Source organism: Megascapheus bottae, chromosome 11, assembly GCF_031878675.1.
Source record: "Megascapheus bottae isolate mThoBot1 chromosome 11, mThoBot2.hap1, whole genome shotgun sequence".
Lineage (NCBI taxonomy): Eukaryota > Metazoa > Chordata > Mammalia > Rodentia > Geomyidae > Megascapheus > Megascapheus bottae.
The window spans coordinates 25,080,425-25,107,486 of record NC_143519.1 but is presented as its reverse complement, the minus strand read 5'-3'; the positions used below and the strand labels follow the sequence as shown (position 1 = coordinate 25,107,486).

At 37.8% G+C, this 27,062-nt stretch overlaps 1 protein-coding gene across 5 annotated transcripts in view; it reads right to left on the bottom strand.

The window, feature by feature from the left end:
- The window catches only part of Klf12 (KLF transcription factor 12), a 355,357-nt gene that overhangs the window by 78,717 nt on the left and 249,578 nt on the right, over positions 1-27,062 (bottom strand). For all 5 annotated transcript variants that reach the window (XM_090342036.1, XM_090342038.1, XM_090342035.1 and 2 more), the window contains one exon: positions 16,839-16,974. In XM_090342036.1, coding sequence (XP_090198162.1) covers positions 16,839-16,974 — 136 coding nt within the window. The remainder of the gene's footprint in view (positions 1-16,838; positions 16,975-27,062) is intronic.

The following is a 27,062-nucleotide window of genomic DNA, read 5'->3' as shown; positions in this document are numbered from 1 at the left end:
TGGGGGGGAAGGAAATGGGGATCAAGACATGAGAATGTTTGTGAAGTAATGCACCTTCTATCTGGTGAATATAATGTAACCCTTCTATTATTTACAATAAAAATATATGAGAAAAAAAGAATTGCACAGAAAGTTCACATGGTCCTATTCTAAGAGTCCACATGGAAAACAACCGAGTGCTCATGAGATAGTGAATGAAGGCTAGGGATGTAGGTCAGTGACATGAACAAGTGGCATGGACAAGACCCTGAGTTCAGCATTCATCCAAGAAGGAGGAAGGGGAAGAAGGAGAGATGGAAAAACAGTCTGTTACATACAGGAGAATTCAACTTAATAATGTACAATAGGCAAGAACTGTGAAGACATGCTCAATGTAGAACAGATTGCGCATGATTCCATAAATGGGGATCTAAAGCTGATTCAGTGATGATTCACACAATAAGTAGCTATGTGGTGTTGGGATGATGCACAGAATTGCTATGAAAGGCATCATTAACATTAGTATTGTAATATATATATATATAAACAATATTTAAGACAACCTTTCAGTAATTGTTCTCCGTACTTCCAGTCCTTCCTGGTCATCTTCATTTCTGGACCTTCCCCCCCTCCACCCTCTCCCAAATAAACAGAGACCTGCAGTACGATATTTCATCTTTATATCCAACTGCTTCAGCAGGCCCTTTTTACCAGAGTCACAGCTGGGGAGCTCTGGGGAATGGACTACAGAAACTCCTCATAGACACAAACTTCTGTGACTTAACAAGTTGTGCTGGCAGAACTAGTTAAGCACCTGCAGAAAACTAAAAGTTGGATCCTTCTTTGTCACCCTGCACTAGAATGAACTCCAAATGGGTCAAAGATCTGGAGGTAAAAGCTGACACACTGAAAACTTTACAGGAAGGAATAGGAGATACACTAGGCCTCCTTGGCACAGGTCGAAACTTTCTTAATAATGACCAAGAATCACAACAAATCAGAGAAAGGCTGGATAAGTGGGACTGCATTAAACTGCAGAGCTTTTGTATGGCAAAGGACATAGCTAGTAAATTAGGAAGTCTACAGAGTGGAAGAAGATCTTCACCAACCATACAGCGGACAAAGCCCTCATATCTAAAATATATCAACAGCTCAAAAAATTGAATCAATCCAAAACTAATCTCCAAAGTAACAACCATCCCATTAAAAAAATGGGCCAAAGACTTAAAGAGAGTCTTCTCTGAAGAAGAAACAAAAATGGCCTATAGACACATGAAGAAATGCTCAACATCTCTGGTCATAAAAGAAATGCAAATCAAAACAACTCTAAGATTCCACCTCACTCCAGTTAGAATGGCCAGGATCAGGAAAACTAATAACAACAGATGCTGGAGGGGATGTGGCCAGGAGGGATCACTACTACACTGTTGGTGGGAGTGCAAACTCATTCAACCACTATGGAAAGCAGTATGGCAGTGCCTCAAAAGGCTAAACATAGAGCTCCCCTATGACCCAGCAATTCCACTACTTGGCATTTACCCAACCATCCAGAAACTAGGGCATACTAAATCCACTAGCACAACAATGTTCATTGCATCATTATGTACCATAGCAAAGATATGGAACCAACCTAGATGTCCCTCAGTTGATGAGTGGATCAACAATTTGTGGTATTTGTACACAATGGAATTCTATGCTGCTGTCAGAAAAAACGACATCGCCCCACTTGTTAGGAAATGGAAAGACTTAGAAAAAATCATATTAAGTGAAGTAAGCCAGACTCAAAAGAACTTAGGCTCAATGGTTTCCCTCATTTGTCATAATCAGTAGAAACCTTGGGCTCTCCTAGCAGAGATTTGCAATAGAGCAAAACCTAGATACATAAGGCCATATAGTATGAAGCTAATTGAAAGGACCTCTAGGATATTGAAACAAAAGCCATGTAATGAGTGATTGTTGTCCTTAAGGTACTATGTTATCTCTCATCTCTTTTGCTGTCCCTTGGTTATCTCATATTGTAACAGTATCTCACTTTGTTATCTGATATATTGGATATATTTGTATTTGGTTATTTGAAATTTGATAGGGAAGGGGGGAAAACCAAGATGGTGGGGTGGGCGGAGGGTAATAGGGACCAAGACATGTGAAAGGGTATCAATGTATATGAATTAATGCACCTTCTACCTAGCAAATATCATGTAACCCTCTTATTAATTACAATAAAAATATTTTTAAAAAATATATGATACCAGGACTGTAACATATTCATTGAAAGATTCCACATACTTTGAATGTCTTGATGAGTTACAATACCCAGTACAATATCAATGTTAACAGGGGTGATACGGTATTTTCTGTGGAATAGCCTCAAAGCAAAAGTCTGCATGCTCAGTAAGGCCAGAACTTTTGGTCCAGTTTTGATTCCTAGTTGATTGTCTCTACAAATGTGGAAATAATGCACATCGGGGGCTGTGTATACATCAATTAGTTCAAAAGTATATGGTGGTCAAGGAGGCTTGTGACTGTCACCCCAGGTACATTGGGAGTGGAAATAAGAGATTACTATCTAGGCTGGCTGGGAGAGATGGAGTGAGACTCTGAGTTAAAAAAAATAATAATAATCAGGCTCATGCCTGTAATCCTAGCTATTTAGGAGGCTGAGATCTGGGGATGCCAGTTCAAAGCCAGCCAGGGCACTGAAGACCTTGAGACTCTTATCTCCAATTAATCTCTAGAAAAGTGGAAGTGAGGCTGTGGCTCCAGAGGTAGGGCAGTAGCCTTGAGAGCTCAGGGACAATGCCCAGGCCTAGGGGTAAGAGCTGAACAGAGAACCAGCCCAGGCCCAGAGTTCAAGCACCATGACTTCCCTCCAAAACAAAAAAAAAAACAAAAACAAAACAAAACAACAACAAAAAAAACAAACAGAGCAAAATGGTCAGAAATAGGGTTCTAACAGTAGAATGCCAGCCTAGCAAGTATGAAACCCAAAGTTCAAATATCAGAACTACCTAAAGAAGTAAATAAAGTAAATAAATAAATATATAACTCATTTTTCTTCCTTTACCTTACCCTTTAGAGGTTAATCATTATCATCAAAACTTCTTCCTCTTCCTTTAAAATACTAGTCAGAGTCTTTCTCTTCAATAAGGGAGGAAGAAAACTTTAAGCATGTACTATTACAAAGAATGTAATTTAGCAACCATAGCATTCTCACTAAGTAATAGGACACAAGATAAATCGTGTCTCTTCCCTGAGTCTGTAATGTGAAATTACTGAGAAATTTATAAATAGGAATTAAATGAGAATGGTAAAGCATGATACTTTTAACACAACAATTAGTGCTACTGTTAGCAACACATAGTCCAGAAAAAAAGTCTGCACTCTGGCCCGGGTCCAGGGGCTGCTCATGTCTAAACCATGTCTAAACTGAATTAGTTTATGGCTGCTAATGAACTGACCATTCTTTTTGATTTTTTTTGCATGTGATAACTTTTACTCATTTGTAACACTAATGATTTTCCATGTACTCCCTTTAAAAAAATCACTACTAACAGGGCACTTGCTTCTCACTACTAACTACTCAGGAAGCTGAGATCTGAGGATCAAGGTTTAAAGCCAGCCCAGGCACAAAAGGACCTGAGGCTCTTCTCTCCAATTAGCCTCTAGAAAAGGGAAGTGGGGCTTGGCACATGGGTAGGGTGGTAGCCTTGAACTGAAGCGCTCAAAGACAACACCCAGGCCCAGGGGTAAGCTGGTAGCCTTGAGCTGAAGAGCTCAAAGACAGCGCCTAGGTCCAGTACAACCCCCATGACACTCCCACACACAAAAATTCACTATTTATTGTAGTTTTTAAAGGCATATTTAGCAAAAGTTATGATACTTTTCTTAGTTTCAAAGTAGTTGCTGGTATGAATCTTGGATAAAAATTAGAAGTAAATAGCCAAAGCCTTATCTCTTATCAAAAAATATATTTCTAAAAATCAGACTTGTATTCATAAGTAGAGGGAATATATTCTTTAAATTATGTACAACTGTCAATTTTCTTTTCTTTTCTATTATTGTTAAAACTAGGGCTTGAACTCAGGTTCTACATACTGTACCTTATCAGTTTTGCTCAAAGTTATTGCTCTGTCACTTGAGCCACAGCTCCATTTTCAGCTTTTTGGTAGGTTAATTGGAGGTAAGAATGACAGGGACTTTGCTGATCAAGCAGACTTTGAACCATGATCCTCAGATCTCAGCCTCTTAAGTAGCTAGGATTATATGTTTGAACCTCCAGTATCCACATATAATTAATTACAATTGAAAGACTTCTAATTTTGCTAGATATCCACAGTAGATGTTTAGTGCTTTCTTAACTACTTGGATAATATGCTCATAAAACTATAACATTTTCACCCCATAATGAGATCTATCCAATAAAAGATAACATGAAGCTAATTTAATTTCTTCATTTGTTTTCTCTACTGAATTTTATTATTATTTTTTGGACCTACTGAAGGATTTTTTATTTGGGGGGGTTGGCCTCACTTTTGGTAGGTAGGCAATCTTAATGATTAGTCATAACTCCTATACAATTTTGCAGGCTATTTTTAAGATAAGTTCTCATTTCTACCCCTAGGTGCAGGTCTAAATGCTACACAAGTATGTTAAGCTTCCTGACGTAACAAGAAGAACAGCTATGTGCCATCATGTCCAGACCACTTTGATGAAGAGTCTCTCCAACTCTTTAGCCTAGGAAAGTCTGGAACTATGATCCTCTCAATATTGTATCACAAGAACCTTGGATTATAGTTGTGAGCCACTGACTCCTAGACCTAATCAATTTCCTTATTTGTACTTTCAGATTATTTATTACAAAATTTCTCCACATGTAAAATTTCAAATGAGTTTTATATTTGCAATAGATAATGGACACTTCAACTTCAAAAGTCAATTTTATGTCTAAGCAATTTAAGAATGCTTAGACACCAGGCAAAATGGAGAATGCAAGAAAAATGGAAAGGCAAACGCTGTTGTGCTAAAAGGTCATGAAATTCTAGCTCAAAGATTTTGTTTTCAATTATCTGGATAATAGTTTCATTTTGTATTTTATTTGTGCTGTGTCACCATTATAGCCCATAGCAATGTAATTCCAGAATTCGAGGGAAAAGGCACATAGTAGCTGATCTATTGTTGTTGTTATTTTATATACTAGGAAAGGTTAATCAATGCTAATTTGAATTTACAGAGGAATGTAACTATATCTAACAAATTTGCTTATATCACTTGAATAAGTTTCTTGAACACTGTGCTAATGCCACTTTACTATACTTGGCTCAACAAAACATTTGAGTCTAAATCCTGAAAAAACCTGATTTATATTATAAAATAAAAACCCAATATATACTTTTATTTGTATTTTTTTTGCCAGTCCTGGGGCTTGAACTCAGGGCCTGCGCACTGTCCTTGAGCTTTTTTTCAAGGCTAAAGCTCTACCACTTGAGCCACAGTGTCACTTCTGGCTTTTTCTATGTATGTGGTACTGAGGAACCGCATCGGGGTCTTTGTGCATACTAGGCAAACACTCTACCACTAGGCCAAACTCCTAGCCCCTTTATTAATAATTTTTAAGTTTATTAAATGAGTTTAGAGATATAAATTTATTATAACTACTATAACACCTAGAAACTTTTTTTTTTCTCAGTTGTGAGCAACTGACCAAACTCTGTCCCTGAGCTTTTCAACTCAATGCTAGCACTCTACCACTTGAGCCACAGTACCACTTCTGGCTTTCTGGTAGTTAATTGAAGATAAGAGTCTCATGGACTTTTGTGCCCAGGCTGGCTTTGAATCACAATCCGTAGCTCTCAGCCTCCTCATCAGATAGGATTATAGGAATGAGCCACCAGTGCCTAGCACATCTAGAAAGTTTTGAGACTATCAATAGAATAATATATAGAAATATTTGGCTGAGTCTAATAATGTAAACAAGAGTACAATATGATCTTCTTACCTAACAATTACATTTAAAATTACATTTAAATTACATTTAAAATAATGTTAAAACATCAGAATATTAAGCTTTATATATTAGATTTGTTTTTCTGTAAATAAAAACAAAATAAAACTAGTAAGGAATATAAAAATAGAAAATACTCACTGAATCTAGACTGGGATTTAATGTTTAGGGTAAGTCATGATGTATTTGACTTCAACTGTATGACAACACATGGCTATGTAATTGTGAAAATTAGAGAAATAATCTTAGGATGATCAAGTAGAATGCCAACCTAATAAGAGTCACTCTTTTCCAAGTTACTTTTTCCTATCTATATCAGATTTTTTCAGAGCAGAAAGCTGTCCAAGAAAATGTATTCAAGAAGATGAGAAAGAAGTATAAAGTAAGGAAAAAATTATCATACAATGATTATAACTCATAAAGAGCAGGCAGTAAGAAGACCATTGGACTAGAAACAGAAGAGACTACATCCAGTGAATGGTATCAATTCCAGATACATTATTGTTTAGATTTCATCATGTATACTTTCACTCATTATAGCAATAAATGAAATAATGATGAAGGGCTCTGGGAACCAATAATGAAACTTATTAATATTTCAACATTGTCACTGAGTATATCAACACACATTAAAAATGTATGAGAAATGACTACCTACACTCAAGCTGCAGATTAAAAATAAATGCACACAAGCAAATATATACACATATATACATAAAGTGTAAATATATTTGCAATGTGATTATGAGTAAATCACGTGGCAAGAATAAAGCTACATGAAGCTTGCATATGGAGTAGTGAAATAAATGATAAGAAATTAATATTCAGAGCCACTCTGTAGAATACTGTATAACCACATGAAATACCAATTATACTTTGAATTATGAACTCTTAGAGATTACTACCAATAAATTATGTACATAATTTTTAAATAGCAGAAACAAACAGCCATTATCAAGTAGAAGAGGCCTATCAATTCTACTCCTGTTGGACTGGAACTCAAAACATGATATACAGTGATAGGATGCACTGTACTCATTAACTGACATGTTAAATCAAATCCCTTTGTACAACTACTTAAAGATAAATTTTTAAAAAGTTGACAAAGTTGGGAACTAGTGGACCAGCAGACACACACACACATTTTAAAAACTATAAAGTGAAAGCAAAGCCTTTGTAAGAAGTTTGATTCCACCTTTTAAACTGATTATCAAGAAACCCTAAATCCCCCCCCCAAAAAAAGTAGTGAATTCATATTACAATGAGGCATAACATTCAAGAAAAACCTGTCACTAGGAACTGGTAACTCACACCTGCAGTCCTTGCTGCTCATTAGCCTGCATTCTGAGCATCACAGTTTAAAACCTGCCGGGGCGGGAAAGTCTTAGGATTTTTATCTCCAAGAAGCATCCAAAAAAGCCAGAAGTAGAGCTGGGGCTGAGTAGCAGAGCATTAGTATTGAGTAAAAAAATCTCAGGGACAGTGCTCAGTCAGTCTCTCAGTCCAAGCCCTGGGACTGGCACAAAAAAACAGAAACAAACCAAAGGAGGGGGGGAGGCAAAAAACTAAATCATCAGTTTAACTTAATAATTTCCAAAAGTGTAAGTAAGCTAAGAAGTAATTTGTGAGGGAAGGCATGTCAAACCCATTATTTACTATTATGTATAGGGTATAAAAATGTTATTCACAAATCTATACAAACTTTTCACGGAATATCAACACATCAAGTTCAAAAGAAACATGAAAATATCAGAGAAAACAAACCCCACCAGAAGAGTACATAAGTAAAGGAGGTGAAAGAATCTAACACTAAAATTAAAATGGAAGGATTTATTACATACAATGAAGGATTTACTACATACAGTACTTACTGGCAATAATCCCGTTTGCCCAGTCAGAAGACAAAGTGTAAAACTGGATTAAAAGACAAGACCTGACCATGTTGTCTACAAGAAAGGGAAGAACAAATGGAAAGAGATTTTTTTAAGCAAATAGACCCCTAAAAGCAGGCAGGAATAGTTATTTATGATAAAGTAGATCTCAAAAGAAAATTAGTCAGAAAAGACAAGGAAGGCCATTTCAGGTTAATAAAAGGAACAATTCAACAAGAGGACGTAATGATTCTTAACATTTGTGTACCAATCGCTAAAACATTTAACTTTGCTAGACTTAAAAAAATCATATGAAGATACCAACCCAATAATAGTTGAAGGTTCTCACCAATAGATAAGCCATCAGATCAAACAAACTCAAAAGTAAATGACATCAAAGACCAAACGGAAATGTATTCTTCACACTTTTGAAACCATCTTCAAGTATGTCATTCAGCAGTTGTATAATACACATTCTTCTTAGTACCCCATGGGACTTTCTAGAACATAAACAGATCTTAGCATATCCTAAAAATTCTAATGAAAATGAGAATACAATTTATCACACCAACAGGACACAGCAAAGGCATTTTTAAAAGTAGAGTTTAGTGATGTGAGTACTACAGAAATTGCAAAGAGGCTGGGATCTGGTGGTTCACACCTGTAATCCTGTGTATTAGGAGGCTGAGATCTGAGAAATTCAAAGCCATCTGGGCAGGAAAATCCATGAGACTCTTTTTTTTTTTTTAATTTTTTTTTTTAATTTTTTATTGTAATTAGTAAAAGGGTTACATGATATTTGCCAGATAGAAGGTGCGTTAATTCACATACATTGATACCCTTTCACATGTATCCATGAGACTCTTATTTCTAATTAACCATTGGAAAACTAGAAGGCAAGCTGTGGTTCAAAGTGGTTGAGTACTAAACTGGAGCAAAAGAGTGCCCAGGCCCTTAGTTCACACTCAACTACTGAAGGAGAAAGACGAACAAACAAACAACAACAACAACAAAAAAAACCCAAAACCAGAAATCAAAAATAAATTGCTTATTGATATACTTTACTCTCCTGAAATGGGCAAACCTCAAACTAGCAGGCAAAAAAGAAGTAATAATGATTAGGGAAGAAAGTATTGAAATAAAGAACTAGAAAATAAAAACAAATATCAATGAAAAACTCCTTAGCCAATCTGACTAAAAAGAGAGGAGTGACCCAAATAAATAAAACAGAGACAAAAACAGGGAGGGCTATAATATAAACAATATAAATGCATCAACTTCCGAAGATCATTTGAAAATACTTGAAAACCTATATTCAAATACAGTATGAAATCTAGAAGAAACAGAGGCATTTCTACATGTACTTGAGCTACTAAATTGAACAAAGAAGACAGAAACCACTTAAATAGATCGTTACTAAGCAATGTTACTGAAGCAGTAAAAAAATCTCTCAACTAAGGAAAGTTTAGGATCTGGGACCCAGATTCACTGCTGAATTCTACAAGACCTTAAAGGAAGATTAATGCTCCTCAAATTTTTCCCTAAAATAAAAAGGGAAGGGCTACTACTGAATTCTACAAAGCCAAGATCACAATCTATCAAGAAACCAGACAGGAATGTAGAGAGCAACACACAAAAAAGAGAAATAAAAAACGATCTCTGATGAAAGTATATGTAACAATTCTCAATAAAAATACTTGCTAATGAAATTCAACTACATATCAAAAAATTGAACAATATAACCAAAGATTGCATGACATACTCCTGGGCCTAGTAGCTCAACACATCCAAAATCCATATATGTCATATATACATAATGTTAAAAGGTCCTGTGTCCAAATGTAGAGGTTATATATACCTGGGCTACTCAGATCATATCCACATAGCACCCTTTGCAAATCACACCTAGATTTCTTGAGACTGATCTCGGTAAATGTAAAAGTGGATCATATTACTGCTTTTCAAAGGCATTCTTGGCTCCCCATTGTCTACTGAATCAATTCATCCTGATTAAAATCGATAACTACCATTCCTATCCTGGCAGCTCCACCTTCTGTTCTTCCTCACTCACTTCTGTAACAATCACTACAAAAGTCCAATACCCTTATCCCAATCAATGGTTGTATCTGTTCCAATGTGATGCATGGGTACTTCCTCCATTCTTTTGTAACTACTCCTTATGCTTTTGCGCCCCCTGGATTTCGACTTACAACATGTATATAAGTGAGTTCCATGTGGTGAGGAATTGAGTCATTCACTGTGTCTCTAGCACCTGACCCATGGTTAAAATGAAGGAATGAAAGAGTTGCTAGATGAATGTATGACCTAAAACAGGATTTTCTGAATGAGTTCAAGTACACAGACTTCATTATACCTTCTCTACTCAACAGAGAGACGGCTGTCATCTCACCAAATTGGATGCAAGTGACCAAGTATGGGCAGAGACTTTTCATTTGCTCTTAAGGACTATGGATATTCAGTTTTACTGGTCCTGGGAGAAAGTTGGGTTGTTGATGGTTAAACATATACTTTAGATTGTATCAAAAATCATTCACAGTAAATTAGAGCTTTTCTCAGCCTTCCTTCAAAGAAAGAACAATCTCCTAGCACTTATCTTGCTTCACAAGAGTGACAGCTTTGCTGATTTACCTGTCAGCAGGGCCACACCAGCCAAGACATTTAGTCACTAGCAATGAGCTAGCCTTGGCTCTAAAGATCTCAGTCAAGATATTTCTTAGTAGGACTTGAAGTAAGTATTTGCAAGTATCCCAAATCCATTAGCCTTAGCAAATAAAACTTTGGCTTCTTAAGAGTGTGCCAAAAGTCTGGGAAACTTCTAAAAAGAGAATCTGAAATAATCTAATGCTTAGAAATTAGAGAGAGGATCCATGAGCTCTTTATTTTTAGAGTATAATCAACTTAGTATAGTCAGCAGAGAAGAGACAGAACCTAAACATGATAAAAATCTTTCAATCAAAAGAAGAAGTAAGATGAAAATAGTCTCGACACCCTCACAAAACTGTTCCTTTAAAAGCTAGGTAGAAAGAGATTCATTTTTGAAGCTTAGGGATATCTGAAATCACACTTTTCCCCTCAGCAATAGTTTTTTAAAAAATATTGTATATAGTAACAATTTAATTTATAAATGTATTCTCATACTACACGTTTACTGCCTGTTGCTTAAATATAACATTGTGATTACAGAAGGTGTCTGCATTGCTGGGAATGTATTTGACCAAATTAAACATAGAGTAACAATGAGCTTAAAGATTTGAAAGTCTAAAATTTTATCACAAGATGCATTTATAAATTGCCCTGTTGAATTACCGCCCCATACAACTACTTAAGATAAAGAAAAATAAAATAATAAAGTAAACAAAATAACACATAAACTGTACGCTTAACAGAGTTTAAAGAAAATATTATTTTTAACATGGGTAATACATATTTATTAAAGACCTAGATATCCTATATTTTACTTCAGAACAGAAGACAGAACTCTCCTTTTGGAAGAACTTACATTTTTTTTTCTGAATACTGTAAAATTTCCAAAATTATACTTTCCAATTAGCCTTAAGAAAGTAGCATTTTAAAAAGTAAAAATATATCACCTAAATTATATTGGGTTCAAAGTTCGCAAAAGCAGGCTAAATGAAGACAGTTAGGTTACAAATATTTGAAAGCTATAATGTAAAAATGGAGTGTAGGCACCCCTTCATGAAAGAGTTCAGATTTGCAGTAGGTCAAACCTGGATTTGAATAGGAGTGCTTTAATTTACTTACTATAAGAACTCTTAATTTACTTGCTATAAGAACTCTTATCTTCTGCTTTGTTATCTGCAGGATAAAAATTGTATCATGAAGTAAATTAAATGGAAACTATGGGTTTCATATAATCTGACCCAAACAGGCTTTTAGTAATGTTTGCTGTTTCCTTTCCCTCATCCTCTCTACCAGCTCTCCTCTGTAATTTAAAAGACATCAACACAATCATGATGAGAGGATTAAGTAAAAGCACAAGGGGCAAGAACTATTCAACAAGTTTAGAATAAGGAAGATTAAAAAAAAACAACAACAACAGCTAAGCCATCTTTCTTAGATCACTAAATGCACTGTTCCAAGTACAGAATCAATCTGCTTGAACTAGCTACATGGGAAGTCTTGGAGCAGTAAAAACATCTCTTAACTGGCCACCCTGTCTTTCCACAAAGCATTTACCAGAAAAAAAATTGTTCTGAGGTTCAGTTTATTCATTTCTAGGAACCCATGAATTGGTTTTCATCATGAAAGGAACTTCACATCAGTCACATAATAAAACTGAGAGAACGAAGACACTAAATTGTTTTAACTGGCTTATATGGGACGGTCAATAAGCCATTTAAGAAGAGAGTCATTTTAACGAATGCAGACACTATGGATGGCAGCCAAAGCAAAAGCTGCTAATGCTACTAACTTAGAATTACACTATTTCCCCTGGGAGAGTTATGGTAGGTCAGTCAGATACATAGTTATTTGGAGAAGAACATGTATTCATGTATGGAAGAATTAATTCTGGACAACTGGGCACCATGTTCAAGTTTCTTTAAGTGCCATATGAATCTTTAGCCTTCCTACACATCACATAATAAAATCATTGCACTGAAATCCTTATTCTTCCTGACTGACCTTGGTAAGATAAATCCCTTTGGAGAGGGTTTCCTCTTTCAAATACTTTTCATTTGTATTTTAGTTTAATGGAACTTGATTATTCTGCTTGGATTAAAAAGTAAGGGTTGAGCTGAATATGGTGGCTCACATCTGTAATCCTAGCTACACAGGAGGCTGAAATCTGAAGATCAAGGTTAAAAACCAGCCCAGGCACAAAAGGACCTGAGACTCTTATCACCAATTAATTTCTAGAAAATGGGAAGTAAGGCTTGGCTGCAGAGTAAGATGGTAGCCTTGAGCTGAAGAGCTCAGGGACAATGCCCAGGCTCAGGGGTTCTTGAGGTGAAGAGCTCAGGGACAGAGCCCAGGCCGAGTTCAAGCCTCATGACCCATACACATACAAAAAAGTAAGGGTTAGTGATTGACATCTGTAATCCTAGATATTCAGGAGGCTGAGATCTGAGGATCAAGGTTCAAAGCCAGCCCAGGCAGCAAAGTCTGTGAGACTCATCTCCAATTAAGTACTGAAAAAGCTGGAAGTAGAGCTGTGACAAAGTGATAAACTGCTAGCCTTGGATCAAAAAGCGCAGGGAGAATGCCAAGACCTTGAGTTCAAGGTCTAGTACTGGTACCAAAACCAAAACAACAACAACCATAAAAAACAAACAAACAAAAAGCAGTATTATTAATGTTTGGTATTAAATTTAAAAAAATACTAAGGATACAGAAATTACAGTTTCTGGAAATCAGAGCTGAACCTTACCTATTTAAAAACATCATTATTCCCTCTAGAATTAATTATAATAATTTGCTCTAATCATGTGCCCTTACCTCTTTGTCTCTAAGCATTTGTTTCCTAATTATGTTCATCAAACTCTTATAGGTAATGACCTTATTGTACCATTGAGGAAAAATAAGACCAAGACAAAGAGAGGTTGAATGAATTTTAGGGAGTTGATTTATTAAAAATACTAAAGAGAGGGGCCGGGAGTTTGGCCTAGTGGTAGAGTGCTTGCCTAGCATGCATGAAGACCCGGGTTTGATCCCTCAGTACCCCACATACATAGCAAAAAGCCGGAAGTGGTGCTGAGGCTCAAGTGGTAGAGTGCTAGCCTTGAGAAAGTCCAAGGACTATGCTCAAGCCCTGAGCTCAAGCCCAGGATTGGCAAAAAAAAAAAAAAATACTAAAGAGATGATTTCTGACATGGATAGTATCTATAAAATTGAAATCACAATAGGGACAGAACTTTTTGGGGTTTCCTTTTAGACATTGTTTTCAACTTATCAGAAGTCACTCACTGGGCTGATATATTGATGAAAATGTCTGAACTAATCAGCTATCACCATTACATGAATGTGTATAAACTCAAGTGGCCTCAGGCGACTGCTCTAGCTGACAAGCAATGTTCTTTCATATTTAAAGATAGACACATTTGAGTATCTCAGATGTTAACACATTTTGGTGAGTAATTTCTTCATATCAAACCAAAGAAAGTATTTTCAAACCCAAGATTTCAAAAAAACCTCATCCTAAATGCAGCAACATGAGAGAAGGGTGAGAAGAATGATAGAAGAGGTAACACTGACCGAGATGCACTACACTAAAAAAATCAATAGGCTGAACTGAAAGCCATTTGTATAGCTCTTCAAAGAAAATTAAAAGAAGAAATACTGTGTTAAATGAATAATGCTAGATAGGAGAAATTATAGGCATATGAAGGACGATGTTTTCTATATTTGTATCCATAGGATAAGGGACCAACTAAACCCTGAAAATGTATACTTTCTATGCTTAAGGTAAGACTGAACCTGAGTGGGAAGGGAATAAATCCTGGAGCTAGAGATAGTGATCCAGTGGCTTAACATCTAGTCAGAGAACCGGAGACATTAGTACACGGTGATTTACCCTCTTTGCTCTCAATCTTCCTCAATATCCTAGTCTTCAGCTAGTTTCCCCCTCTCATCTTTGGCTAAGTACTTGTGGCCTAAAGAAGAAGAGGCAGAGAAACCCTTGAATCATTATTAGACCATACCTCCTTTGGTCTTTAAACAAAATATGAATTCACCAAGGTTTTTAAAATTTATCTCTGTTGCACAGAAAACTGACATTTTTAAATTGTTTTTCTACCTGAAGACATCCTTCTCAGGAAAGTTCTATACACAGAGAGATATACAGTAGCTTTTAAGATTCTCTCACTATATTCATAGCTTACGTCTTACCTTTTTTTATTTAAATAGAGTAATTTATTGATGATATGTTGCAGAGTTTGAGGGTTTGTTTTTGGAGGGGGGGTGTTTTTTTTGGTCAGTCCTGGGGCTTGAAGGCTTGGGAGAGAGCCTGAGCCCTGTCCTTGGATTTTCCTCAAGGCTAGAACTCTACCATTTGAGCCATAGCACCACTTCCGGCTTTTCTATGTATGTGGTACTGAGGAATCAAACCTGGTTCTTCATGCATGCGAGGCAAGCACTCTACCATTGGGCCAAAAGTCCTGACTCTGTGTTTTTTTGTTTGTTTACAGATTAACGAAATGGAGATTCAAAGGCAAGCAGAGACAGAAGATATTAGTGAAACCAAAACATGCGTCAAAGAACTAGGGAGAAAAAAAGAAGAGAAAGAAGTTCACAATTGTGTACACTGAAAGTTAACTTTGAGCAAATTGGTAGGCAGATTTCTAAAATATAAATTATGTGGAAGAAAAAAATTTCTTCCATATAGTATTTTACATTTTGAAACACAGCTATAAATCCCCTGGCTTTAACAATGCACCATCAACTTTCAGACTTGAGTTATTAACTATTGGTAAGGCCTGGTCTTCTAGAATTTCCAACTTGGAAGTATATTCCTTACTAATCCTTTAATAAAAACAGGCAGGAATAATAAATCTGGCATTTTCTAATATACACCTACAACTTTCACAGTACCACAGGAAATACTGTGACATGAAAATATGTATACAAAACAAATCATAGAACTACACTTGCATGTGAATGAAACTCTATCTTCTATTTATATTTATATGATAGATTCCAGGGGGGCTGAGGAAAAGGGGTAAAATAAGTGAAATGTCACTAAAAAGATATAAATGTACAGTTGTAAAAAAGAGTAATAATTGCAGCCAGGCACTGGTGACACATCTGTAATCACACCTGTAATCCTAGCTATCAGAGGACTGAGATCTGAGGATAGCAGTTCAAAGCCAGCCCGGGCACATAAGTCTGTGTGACTCTTACCTCCAATTAACCACCAGAAAACCAGAAGTGGTGCTGTGACTCAAGGGGTAGGGTGGTAAGGTTGAAGTGAAGAGCTCAGGGACAGCATCAGGCCCAGAGTTCAAGCCCCACAACCACCACCACTACCACCACCAACAACAAAAGTAATTGCATCTAGACATTGGTGGCTCAAATCTCTGATCTTAGTGATCTGATTGTAGATCATGGTTTGAAGCCAGCCAGGGCAGGAAAATCCATGAATGCTTTTCAATTCACCAGCAAAAAAGCTAGAAATGGAACTGTGGCTCAAGTGGTAGAGTGCTAGTCTTGAGGACAAAAGCTCTGGAAGAGCGCTCAGCTCCTCAGTTCAAGGCCCCCTGGGATCGTCACCCCTCTCCCCCCAAAAGTAAGCTCTGAAGATCTACCACCCACCAAGAGGACTGCAGTAAATATCACTGTATGGTGTACATGATATCTGCTGAGTAGGTTTTAGCAATTCTAAAAATAAAGGTGATTATATGAGGATGGGATGTGCTAATTAATTTCATTGTAGCCATTCCCATATCTACACAGATAAAATCAGCTCACTACCCCAAATCCAGAAGTGGGGCTGTAGCTCAAGAGGTAAAATGTTAGCCTTGTATGAAAAAGCTAAGGAAATAGCGTCCTAGTCCCAAGTCCAAGTCCAACACTGGCACAAAATATATACAATTCTTATTTTATTACATCATCTTTCAAAGTCAAAGCACCACCATGCTATTCTGTAATTGCCTATCCAGATAAAAACATTTGCCAGATTCAATTTTCCTTGACTTTGTATATGAATCATAATGATAACCAGTAAAGGACACAAAAAAATAAACTCATTTTCAGAATTATTCAAGATGAAGAGGTTTTAAGATAGATGCGTAGAGGTTTTATATATAAAGAGAACACAGACTTTCAATTCACAAGATGCCCCATTCTTCACCCTCATCTACCTCCCCGAAGAGCAGAGGCTGAGTGGAATGCCAGGTTGTGTGCCAGCCAAGAGCTAGAATGACGGGTGTGGGAACCAACGCTGTGGCAGTTTCCATTAGCCACTGACCACTTGGGCAATTCTTATTTCACCCTGAGAATGTGATACTTACTCTTGTACTGCTCTGGCTATGGAAAGGGCCGTAGATCCAGTTTCATTAACACTATCTAAGGTCACATTTGGCAGGTCATCATCGTCACTGTCACTTTTACTTTGTCTGGGAGATAGGCCTCGGGGCTCCATTTGTGCTGGGGGAAAAAAAGGCATATATAATGAATTAAAATTAGTGTGTAAACCTCGTCTTGAACCAACATCAGCATGGAGTATGATCTCTTCTGAGCCTATCTGTAGTCATTAGTCTAGAATTAGTGCACATTATTTACATTGTGTACTGAGCACTCCCCAGAGTTGCTGGTATCATTCAGAACAGAATCTACAATATTAACAGCCATAAGATGCAGCCATAGATGCCTACTATCCTACCTTCTAGCCTTTGCCTGTTGGCTTATATTGACAGATCCTGGCTGAGTCCCCATTGAAAAATAGCACTATCTCTGGATGACAGAGATAGCAAAGTAGAGGTTTATTTGTGTAATGTTCTCATGATGACTTTAAAGAATAAGGCTGAGCTGGCTTAGGAATTTTTCTCATACTTCAGTGAACTGTCTCTCGTGCTTCTCACCTGGGCATTGAGACCTGAATGAACATATAACAGCAGAGGTGACAGTACTTTACGTTCTGTTTATACATGTTAGAAAGGCCTCTTCATTGCCATTCTCATTTCATTTTTTTTCAAAAAAAGGCATTTCCAGATATGATTTTCTTCCATGTGTGAAGTTGCCAAGGTAAGAACTTTGTGTTCCTGCCTCATGGGCCAGAATCATCATAACCTTTCAGGGAGACTTTTGACTGTGTGAACACAGAGTTTCTTCTAATTACACTTCTTTGTGCCTCCTTTTCTCTATGAACGGCTTCAGCAACCACTCACTGAGGAGAATTTCCATGTCCCCATCGCTGGTACAACAAAAGCACTTCTGCTCAATGAAAAGAACTAAGTAGCTACACAGCTGTATTGTTAAAATATATGGCTTCAACCCACTCACATTCAATCCAGATTCCTGTTCATCATAGAAAATCAAAATATAGTTAGAAACATGGTTACAATGACTCTGAGATACAAATGCATTTAAAATCATGACATTTGGTTTAATTTGTGAAAAAGAGATATTTCTGTCAAATCATTTTGTTGTTGTTGTTACATTAGCTAGGATCAAATGGAAAGCCTCCAACAATTTCTTTTAAATCCACCAAAAGGCAATTTCCTATAGGATAGCTAATACTTAACATAGAGCTAGGAAAACTATACCTAGAGACTTTTTACATATATCTAAATTAAACTGGTTAACAGGACATAGTACTTATTAAAGCTAGTATGTGGTAGTTGTGTATTTGGCACGCATTCTGCCTATAAATACTTACAAATTAGAAAAATGTATTTTGTGCAATTAAAGTACTTAGAAAATGTTGGCTGAGTTAATTACAACAATGAAAAGCAGATATCTTCAACTAAAGACAAATTTGTTCTCTACCAGATTCTGGCAGCATGTGGAGACACCTGTTTTGTGTTTTGTTTTGTTTGGTTTTTGCTAGTCCTGGGAATTGAACTCAGGGCCTGGGTGCTATCCCTGAACCCCTGAACCTCCTTGTGCTAAAGACTAGCATTCTATCACCTGAGCCACAGCACCACTTCCAACTTTTTCTGAGTAGTTTATTGGAGATACAAGTCTCACAGACTTTCCTGCCCAGATTGGCTTCTAACTGTGATCCTCAGATCTCAGTCTTCTGAATAGCTACGATTATAGTCACACACTACCATGTACCTGGCTGGAAGACACCTTTTGATTGTCAAAACTTGGCAGAGGATGGACGCTGCTGACATCTTCTGGAAGAGTAGTCAAGGACATTCCACAAGACTCAAGTCAGTCTCTCATAACAAAGAATTCACCATTTAAAAATTTTCAGTAGTACCCATGTTGGAAAACGGACCCAGTGATAGAAGAGTCTGGACATATAAAGATAGCATGCCTTATTATATATGTCCTAGCTTCAATATCACTAACAAGAAAGCCAGTGACATGTTGGATCATGCATGTTTTACGACCTTATTCCCTAGTGAGAATGTTACTGTCACGTGGATTTTGTATTTATAACTTCCTCAAGTATAGTGTTTATCTCCTCACATATTAGTGATGATGAAGTAACTTTTCATAAAAGCTTCTGAATGTTTGTTTTGTAGATTTTTGTGGTTCCACATGATGATGGTTGATTTTTCCCTTCTATCTCTAGTGAAGATGCCTCCGTGCCTCAGAAGAGAGATGTTAAGGAAAACTGAGTAGCAAACAGCCCCCTACCAATGGATATAACACAGAATGGAATCATTCAGCCAGTCAATAGCACCAAAGGTATTATATCACTTAAGAGTTGTTTTGCTTATAGGCAATAGAAATTGGTGCAGTAACTTACATTAAAAAGAACTGACAGTTGTATTGTTAATTAAGAACATGGATAAATTCTGGCAAAATGTGTTATTACATGATTTTGTACTTTTTCACTAAGATAGCTACAAGGGCCATCTGTATGGCAAAACCTGGGGACCACCATTGCTGGAGCAGCCTGTTACTGACTGAAACACTTAATGTAATGCATGATTGTACTAGACAGATACTGAGCAAATCCCAGAATGGAAGGTGGAAATAAATAATCAGACAAAACTTAGGGAAGATACAGGCATTTTATCCAGGAATTTGTAAGTTTCATTCTGGGAAATTTTGTTCTAAAATGATTTAACAGCCATTTATAACTATTCAAAACCAGCCAAGAAAAAGAATACACTTATCTTTCTTGGCTTCCAAATCTATCATGTGGCCACATGTGCCTGCAATGTCAACAATGTAGTATTTAAGTTGAAACTTCCTTTATTAAGATGCCTTTAGGCAGGTATCAAATTAGTGAATACTCCAAGAGACTTTTCTAGTGGTTAATGTTGGCCCAGACAACTGGAACTTGCAAATGCAAGAAACCCAATTCAAGGAAAATACAGGCAACTAACCAAGAAGCAATATGGCTCCTAAAGTTCAATTCTAACTGTATGAAACGTTCCAAATGACTTGTGTTAGAGTTTTACAGGATTATCTAAATTATGTTATGTTTATAGCTAAATGAAGGCATACAGTATGTTAAATAAGATATCTTTTTGATGTACATTTTAGGAGCATGATAATTGAGGATTTCTTTCCAATATTTTCAATAAATATTATGAAATACATCTGCTACCATGCTGGGAAATTTGTTTTACCCATACCTTCAGCCAAGCTGAGGAAGTAATTAGAAAAACTTTTTTTAATATAAAAATTTGCATTGCTGATTAGGTCAGATGATTAACTTATCTACATACTTGCATAATTCTACTCTATTTTTATGAAATGTGGATATAGATATCTACCCTGGTTAACCTCTATACAATGTAGTCCTTTAGGAAGGACTGATTCTCCATGGTGCTCATTTAGAGATAACAAAAAAGATACTTGGGCAGTGTGTGTGTGTGTGTGTGTGTGTGTGTGTGTGTCCCTAGATAAGAGAACTGGGAAGATTTTACCCTTGATTTTTTGTACCTCTAAAATCAAAAAAAAAACCCAAACACCAAACTAAAAAACTAAACAGCGGCCAGGAGTTTGGCTTAGTGGAAGAGTGCTTGCCTAGCATGCATGAAGATCTGGGTTCGATTCCTCTGTACCACATACATAGGAAAAAGCTGGAAGTGGTGCGCTGTGGCTCAAGTGGTAGAGCACTAGTCTTGAGAAAGTCCAAGGACAGTGCTCAGGGCCTGAGCTCAAGCCCTGGTCTGGAAAAAAGCAAAAAAAAAAAAAAAAAATCAACACCACCAAAAAAATTCCTAAATAGGCATTTGTGAGGAAAGCCAGCTTTATAGAATTAAGGTGTTGTGTAGCACCACATGACTTACATTCCATATGACAAAATTCCAAGATCTCTGCAGACTCCCAGTGTCCTGCAGTTGAACTAACTGATGGTCAAGTACCTGCCTATGGTACACTGTGACAGGTAAGAAGTCCCTGTATCCATAACCCTGTGTGGCCACTTCTCACTAGGATGAGGACTGACTTATTGAGGTTGCCAATGGAGTAGTAATAAAGTGAAGGCATAAATAATTCTTGCCCACAAAAGGCTCAAGGTGTCTTTACTACGTGGCTATTAGATCCAAACAGCACAAGAGCGATGACTCAATATTTGCGTACCCAATGCTATGGACATGGTATTGGAAATATAAACACAACCACATAGACATAAAAATCTATGACTGTATAAACATAATGTTTTATTACATAAGTTAATATATATCCGTGACATACAAACTCTCAGCTTAATTTCAATTATGTTCTAAAATCTAAGAGCCTGTGATTGTATATAGAGACATAGAGATTCCCTTCTTGAATACTTGTTTGTTAAACACGTCATTTGAAATATGATGTAAAAATCAATGTTAATAAATTCTTTAAATCAAAAAAATTTAAAAGAAAAAAATCCTTGCCCATTAGCTTTCTCCTTTCACTGGCTGTTTTTTTTAACAGCTATTCATCATGTAAAGAAGCCTGGGAGGGTCTGTAAGAGATTTTCTACATAAGAACAAGCCAATCCTAGCTGGCATCCATGGGTGTGACCATTTCAGACTGGTGGGCCACATTCCAGCCACCAGATGCATGCTTGAATAACCACATCCAATTTTTCACCTATGGCATTGCAAGCAATGAAATAGTTGCTAGATTAACCTACTCATGTCGTGGGTAATTTCTTAAGAAGTAGTACATAATCAATATGCACACAATCTTCCAAGTATTTCTTAGAAATTATATGAGCAAACTAATACTGCATGTACAATCACCCTATTCTTATGTTGTCTCCCCACAAGTGACAACCTCCCACAGAGGTTAAATCTTAAGCAGGATGTTAATATAGAAGCAAAATAATAGCCACACATTAAATTCTACCCCAATCTACCTTTCAATTTAAGATATTCACAATGTGTAGGCAGATGTTTTGACACTAGAGAGGCATTATTGATCTTCTATTCTAAGGGGCTATCAGGATTACTGCTCAGAGGAAAAAAAGCCTTGTCATATCCCCTCTGAAGCTCATATCGGTCAGGGCTGATCCTCAGAGGTATGTGGTCACCTGAAGCTCTCCATCTTATTTTGACTTTCTGGAACCCACTCACCATATCCATACTGCTTTTCATCCCTTCCCATGGGATAGCAGTACAACATATACATTTACATGGCACCAAGGCAAAGTTCTGACACCCCTTATCACAGCCTGTAGTGTGTGCCTGTAACCTGATCTATTTTGGAGACTGACATAAGAAGGATCGCAGTTCTAGGGTAGCCTAGACAGAGAAGTCCATGAGACTTCAACAATATGATGTAAGCTTGCTATGGTGGCTAGCATCTGTCACCCCAGTGATATAGCGAAGCCTAAGGTAAGTGTATCAAACTCCAGGCGTGGGCCCAGGTGCTGAGTAAGATCATATCCTACAAATAATCAGTGAAAATCAGGGCTGGACTCACAGTATAGTAGCAGTACACCAGCTTAAAAAGTACAAGGCCTTGCGTTCAAACCCTAGTAAGTGATTAGGTAAATGAACGAATGCTTAAATGGGACTGGGTTTGATTCCCAACACTGCACCACACACATAAGAAGAGGGGATGAGAAGGGAGGGGAGAAGAAGAGGTGGGAGAACCAGACCTGAGGAGGGAAAAAAAGAGAGGAGGGGAGAAGATAAGAGAATGGGTAGCTCACACCTGTAATCCCAGCTACAGAGGAGGATGAGATCTGAGGATCAATGTTCAAAGCCACCCTGGCACAAAAGGACCTGAGACTCTTATCTCCAATTAACCTCTGGAAAATGGGAAGTGGGGCTTGGATCAAGGGTAGGGTGGCAGCCTTGAGCTGAAGTGCTCAGGGACAACACCTGAGGCCCTGAGTTCAAGCCCCACCAAAAAAGAGGAGGGGATAGAGGGGGATGGGAAGAGATAATGAGACTGGAAGGGAAGAAAGGGAAGGTGAGGGAGATGGACCAAAGGGAGGAAGAGAATAAAGAAGAGGAGGGGAGGGATCAAGGGAGGGAGGGAAGGAAGGGAAAGAGAAAGAGGAAGAGGAAGGAAGGAAGGGAGGGAGGGAAGGAAGAAGGAAAGAAAGAGGATCCCCAAAAAGAAGGCACAAAATTCCTTTCTGTGTTCCTATAAGGGTTGGAGGGGCAGCACTCAAAGATATTAGGGTACAAAACAGCTGAGCACAGCTACCATGGCGTTGTTGGGCTGGCTCTCCTCCTTCCAGCTATTGACAAACTCTCTGCAATCAACAAATGCCCTACTTGTTTCTCCTGCCAAGGCTGAAACATGTCCCAGTTACAGAAAACTTGGCTGTAGAAGAGCTGTGGCCTTCTACCAGAAAGAAATAAGGAAGAAGGACAATGAATGTTTGAGGAAAAAGAAGCAGGGAGAGGGGGCTCAGGGAATGATCTCATTATCTGGAAGGTACTGGAAGAATCCTTCTCTAGTATGCATAATGAAGAGTTGCTCCAAAGATGAACTGCAGAACCCCACTGGGATTAAAAAATAATCACAGTTCTGCATTTAGGAACTTGGGGTGGTAACAAGGAATTGAACCGGAGTCTTCAGGCATGCTAGGCAAGCACTCTATCCCTAGGCCAAACTCTCAACCCCAATTTCAACAGATTTTATTCAGCTGAAATGCCTGACACACAGCTAGAACACTCATTAGGTATATAAAAGGTCTCTTCCTTCCCTTCCCTTGCCTCCTCCCTTTTTGTGCGCCAGAATCGAGTCTTGAACTATGGTTCTTACACTGTCATTTTGCTTTTATCATTCTTACATGTGACTTACAGGCCACTTCTGGATTTTTTTGGTGGTTAATTGGAGAGGAGAGTCTCACAGACTTTTCTGCCTGGGCTGGCTTTGAATTAGGATCTTTAGATCCCAGCCTCTTGTGTGGTAAGCATTCTATGTTGTGTGCCACCAGCACCCAGCTTAAAGTGCTTTTCGCTTGATTTGAAGTTTCATTTGTACTTCCAGTCAAGAGAGAGTTATCAGATAACAAACACTCTTCTGGATGCTGGCAAAAGGGAGTGACTGAGTAGATTAAAACTCCTGCCTTCATGCTGTATATACTAGTACACTAATAAAGGAAAATACAAACTGTATCAGATAAATAAATAAATATATACCAGTGTAGGTGCATAGGTGTTTCTGAGAGACTGGCACACCATGTCAGAAAGGGTGGCCTGTAATGATGCCGTAAGGAACAGAAACTTGAAGAAATGGGGTGAGACAGGCCTGCAGATATGGGCAGATATTCTAACATGGGGATGAGGAGCATTCCTAGACCAGCACATCACAGACCCACAGCCTCTTGGGCAGGTCAATAGATGCTTTGTGTGTCTCAGAAGCTGCCCCAGGCCACAAGTGGAACCAACAAAGGAAGAAGGAAGGGTGCCAGGAAGGAGAGGAGCAGGCTGAGAACTTAAAGCCATGAGAAGGGAAGTCACTGGACAGTCCTGGGCAGAAAAATGACAAGAGCTGAATTTTGTCCTCTGGTAAAGATACCTCTGGCTATCTATGTGTCTAGGGACCCAGCTGGAGAGAAACACATGGGAATCATCAGTGACATGAATATTCTGTAAAAAATACACTAGCGCTTTTCTCTTCAGTTACTACTTTCTGCTAATTGCACAGTAGTAAATTAAACTCAGGACTTTATCACATGAAATAAAGCAAGCCTTTCATCAGATATATGCGTAATTGATATTCTGATCTCATTTGGCTTTAAAGGATCATCAGTTGTTCAAATACATGGCTTGTGTTTCTGGTACATCGAGAGCTATGATGAGAAAAACATCTGTGAATATGTAAAGCCTGACTCAAAGCTTGGTAAACTCTGAGAAGGACCGGTTCTCCAGGGCCTCAGATTGCTTCTTTGTATGTACATTCATGTGATTATCTCCACAGCAGGTGGGCTTCATTTTTCTGAAGCATCACACTGAAAATTACATTTTTTTTTTTTTGCCAGTCCTGGGGCTTGAACTCAAGGCATGAGCACTGTCCTTGGGCTTTCTCAAGACTAGAGCTCTATCACTTGAGCTACAGAATCACTTCTGGATTTTTCTGGAAATGTAGTACCAAGGAATTGAACCCCCATCTTCGTGCATGTCAGGCAACCACTCTACCACTGAGCCAAACTCCCAGCCCCTACAATTTTATTTTTATTTTTCAGTGTCGTCCTGGGGTTTCAACTTGAGGGCCTTGGCTATTTGCTCAAGGCTGGCACTCTGCCAGATGAGCCACAGCTCCACTTTTAGCTTTTTGGTGAGTAAGTGGAAATATAAATTTTATGAACATTCCTGACAGGGCTGGATTCGAACCGTTATCCTCAGATCAAGAGTAGCTAGAATTACAGGGATGAGCTACTAGTGCCTGGCTGAAACTACACTCTTGTTTGGAAAACTAAAATGAATATAGATTTATCTTGTGCTCCCAGGAAGTTTGTCTTAAAGAACAAAAGGCTTTTTAAAAATTATATTTAGAAGCTCATAGAAATAGAATGAACTAGGCTTTTCCACCATGCTTGTGCTCCCCATAATTCACTGGATTTCAGAGGATCCCCAGGTCCCACAGCTCAGGAACCCCGAAGGTTTCCCACACTGTCAGCTCATTAGAACTGCTCAAGCCCAAACTAAGCAGCTCCAGTTGATTCTCAAAACTGAATTCACTTCATGCAGAACAGATTTATAATACTTAATAACAAAGTGATTTTCTGTTGAGCACATAGAGGGACTAATGAGAGTACCAAACTTCATTTTCATTTATCATGCTGTTTCTTTTCACTTTTCTTATCTCATGGAGTTGGTCTTTCTGCTTTCCTTTTGCTTTCTGACTTGGGGACTGGAGAAAATATAATCTTTTAAGACACAGATTGAGATCTGCAATAATAATAATAATGACAATAACAAGAATAATTTACCACTGAATCATGGCCATGATTTATAGTGCTTTAGATTTAAGAAATAAAATTTAAGAAGAAACAGAAGATCTGCCTTGAATGTATTTTAGTTTCTATACACATTCTACTACATACAGCCACAGAATAAGTGAGTTAGCAGGAAAAGGTCCTTTTAAAGGAAGGCTATGGACACACCTCATTTGTAGAGCATTTGCCTAGCATGGCCTACATCTTGGGTTTGACCACTAACACCACAACATATGTACAAACATAAAAACAAAAAGGGTAAGACCTGGCATAAACAACTATTGTTACACTGAGAATCAATTCTACTGTGCCCCTCCATTGCTTCAATTAGTTTCTTCTGTATTCCTCATTTCAAACTATATTGAAAGTGACTGCACCTGTTATGTCAAAAGCGAAGTCTTGACCTTTCTTTAGAAACAAAGTAGACCTATGTCATTCTTGAAAATATGGCTGAAGGCCATCAAAACCCCTGGCTTTGTGAACTCACATGCTGTTGAATCTCTAATTCTATTTGGATATATCTCTTTATGTCAACCTCTAGTCACTGGCTTAAAAATCTCTCTGCCCATGGACGTAAGGATGAGTGCTTCTATTTCTACCAAAAATGATGTTTTTCCTCTCCAAAGGGCAGGGGATCAAACTCAGGGCTAAGAATAGGCTAGGAAAATGCCTTACTGCTGTGCTGTGACCTATGACCCAATGACGCAGTGCCCCCCACCCACCCTGTCATCATGCTGATTGCATCATATTAAACAAAAAATCTTTATGGAAATTTTTTTTGATAGACTGATAAGCCTACATATAGAAACCTTCCACCGAACTTTCTGCGAAAGTGACTGTGGGCCATAGAAAACACACACAGCACTATTGATTTAGGCCTGGTATTGTGCAACTCACTCATTCACTTACTCCCACACATGTGAGTTCACACTTACATTCTAACAAATATATATGTCATAGTCCATATGTCAGAGAAAGCAGGTATGGCAAATGTTATGGGACTAGCAAAGACTAGATCCTGAAAAACTATGTAAAGATTTTCATTCTGCCAGGTGAGCAAGTGCTGAGAATTCTGCAACTAACACACACTGCACTGTGTCAGGAGAAGACTTAATAGCAAGTTTGTAGTAGACATTTTGCTTTCTTGGCTTTACATAAACTTCTGTATGAAAGCCTCTCCTGCTTCTGGGAGCAGTGAATTCCTTAATAAGACAAAAGG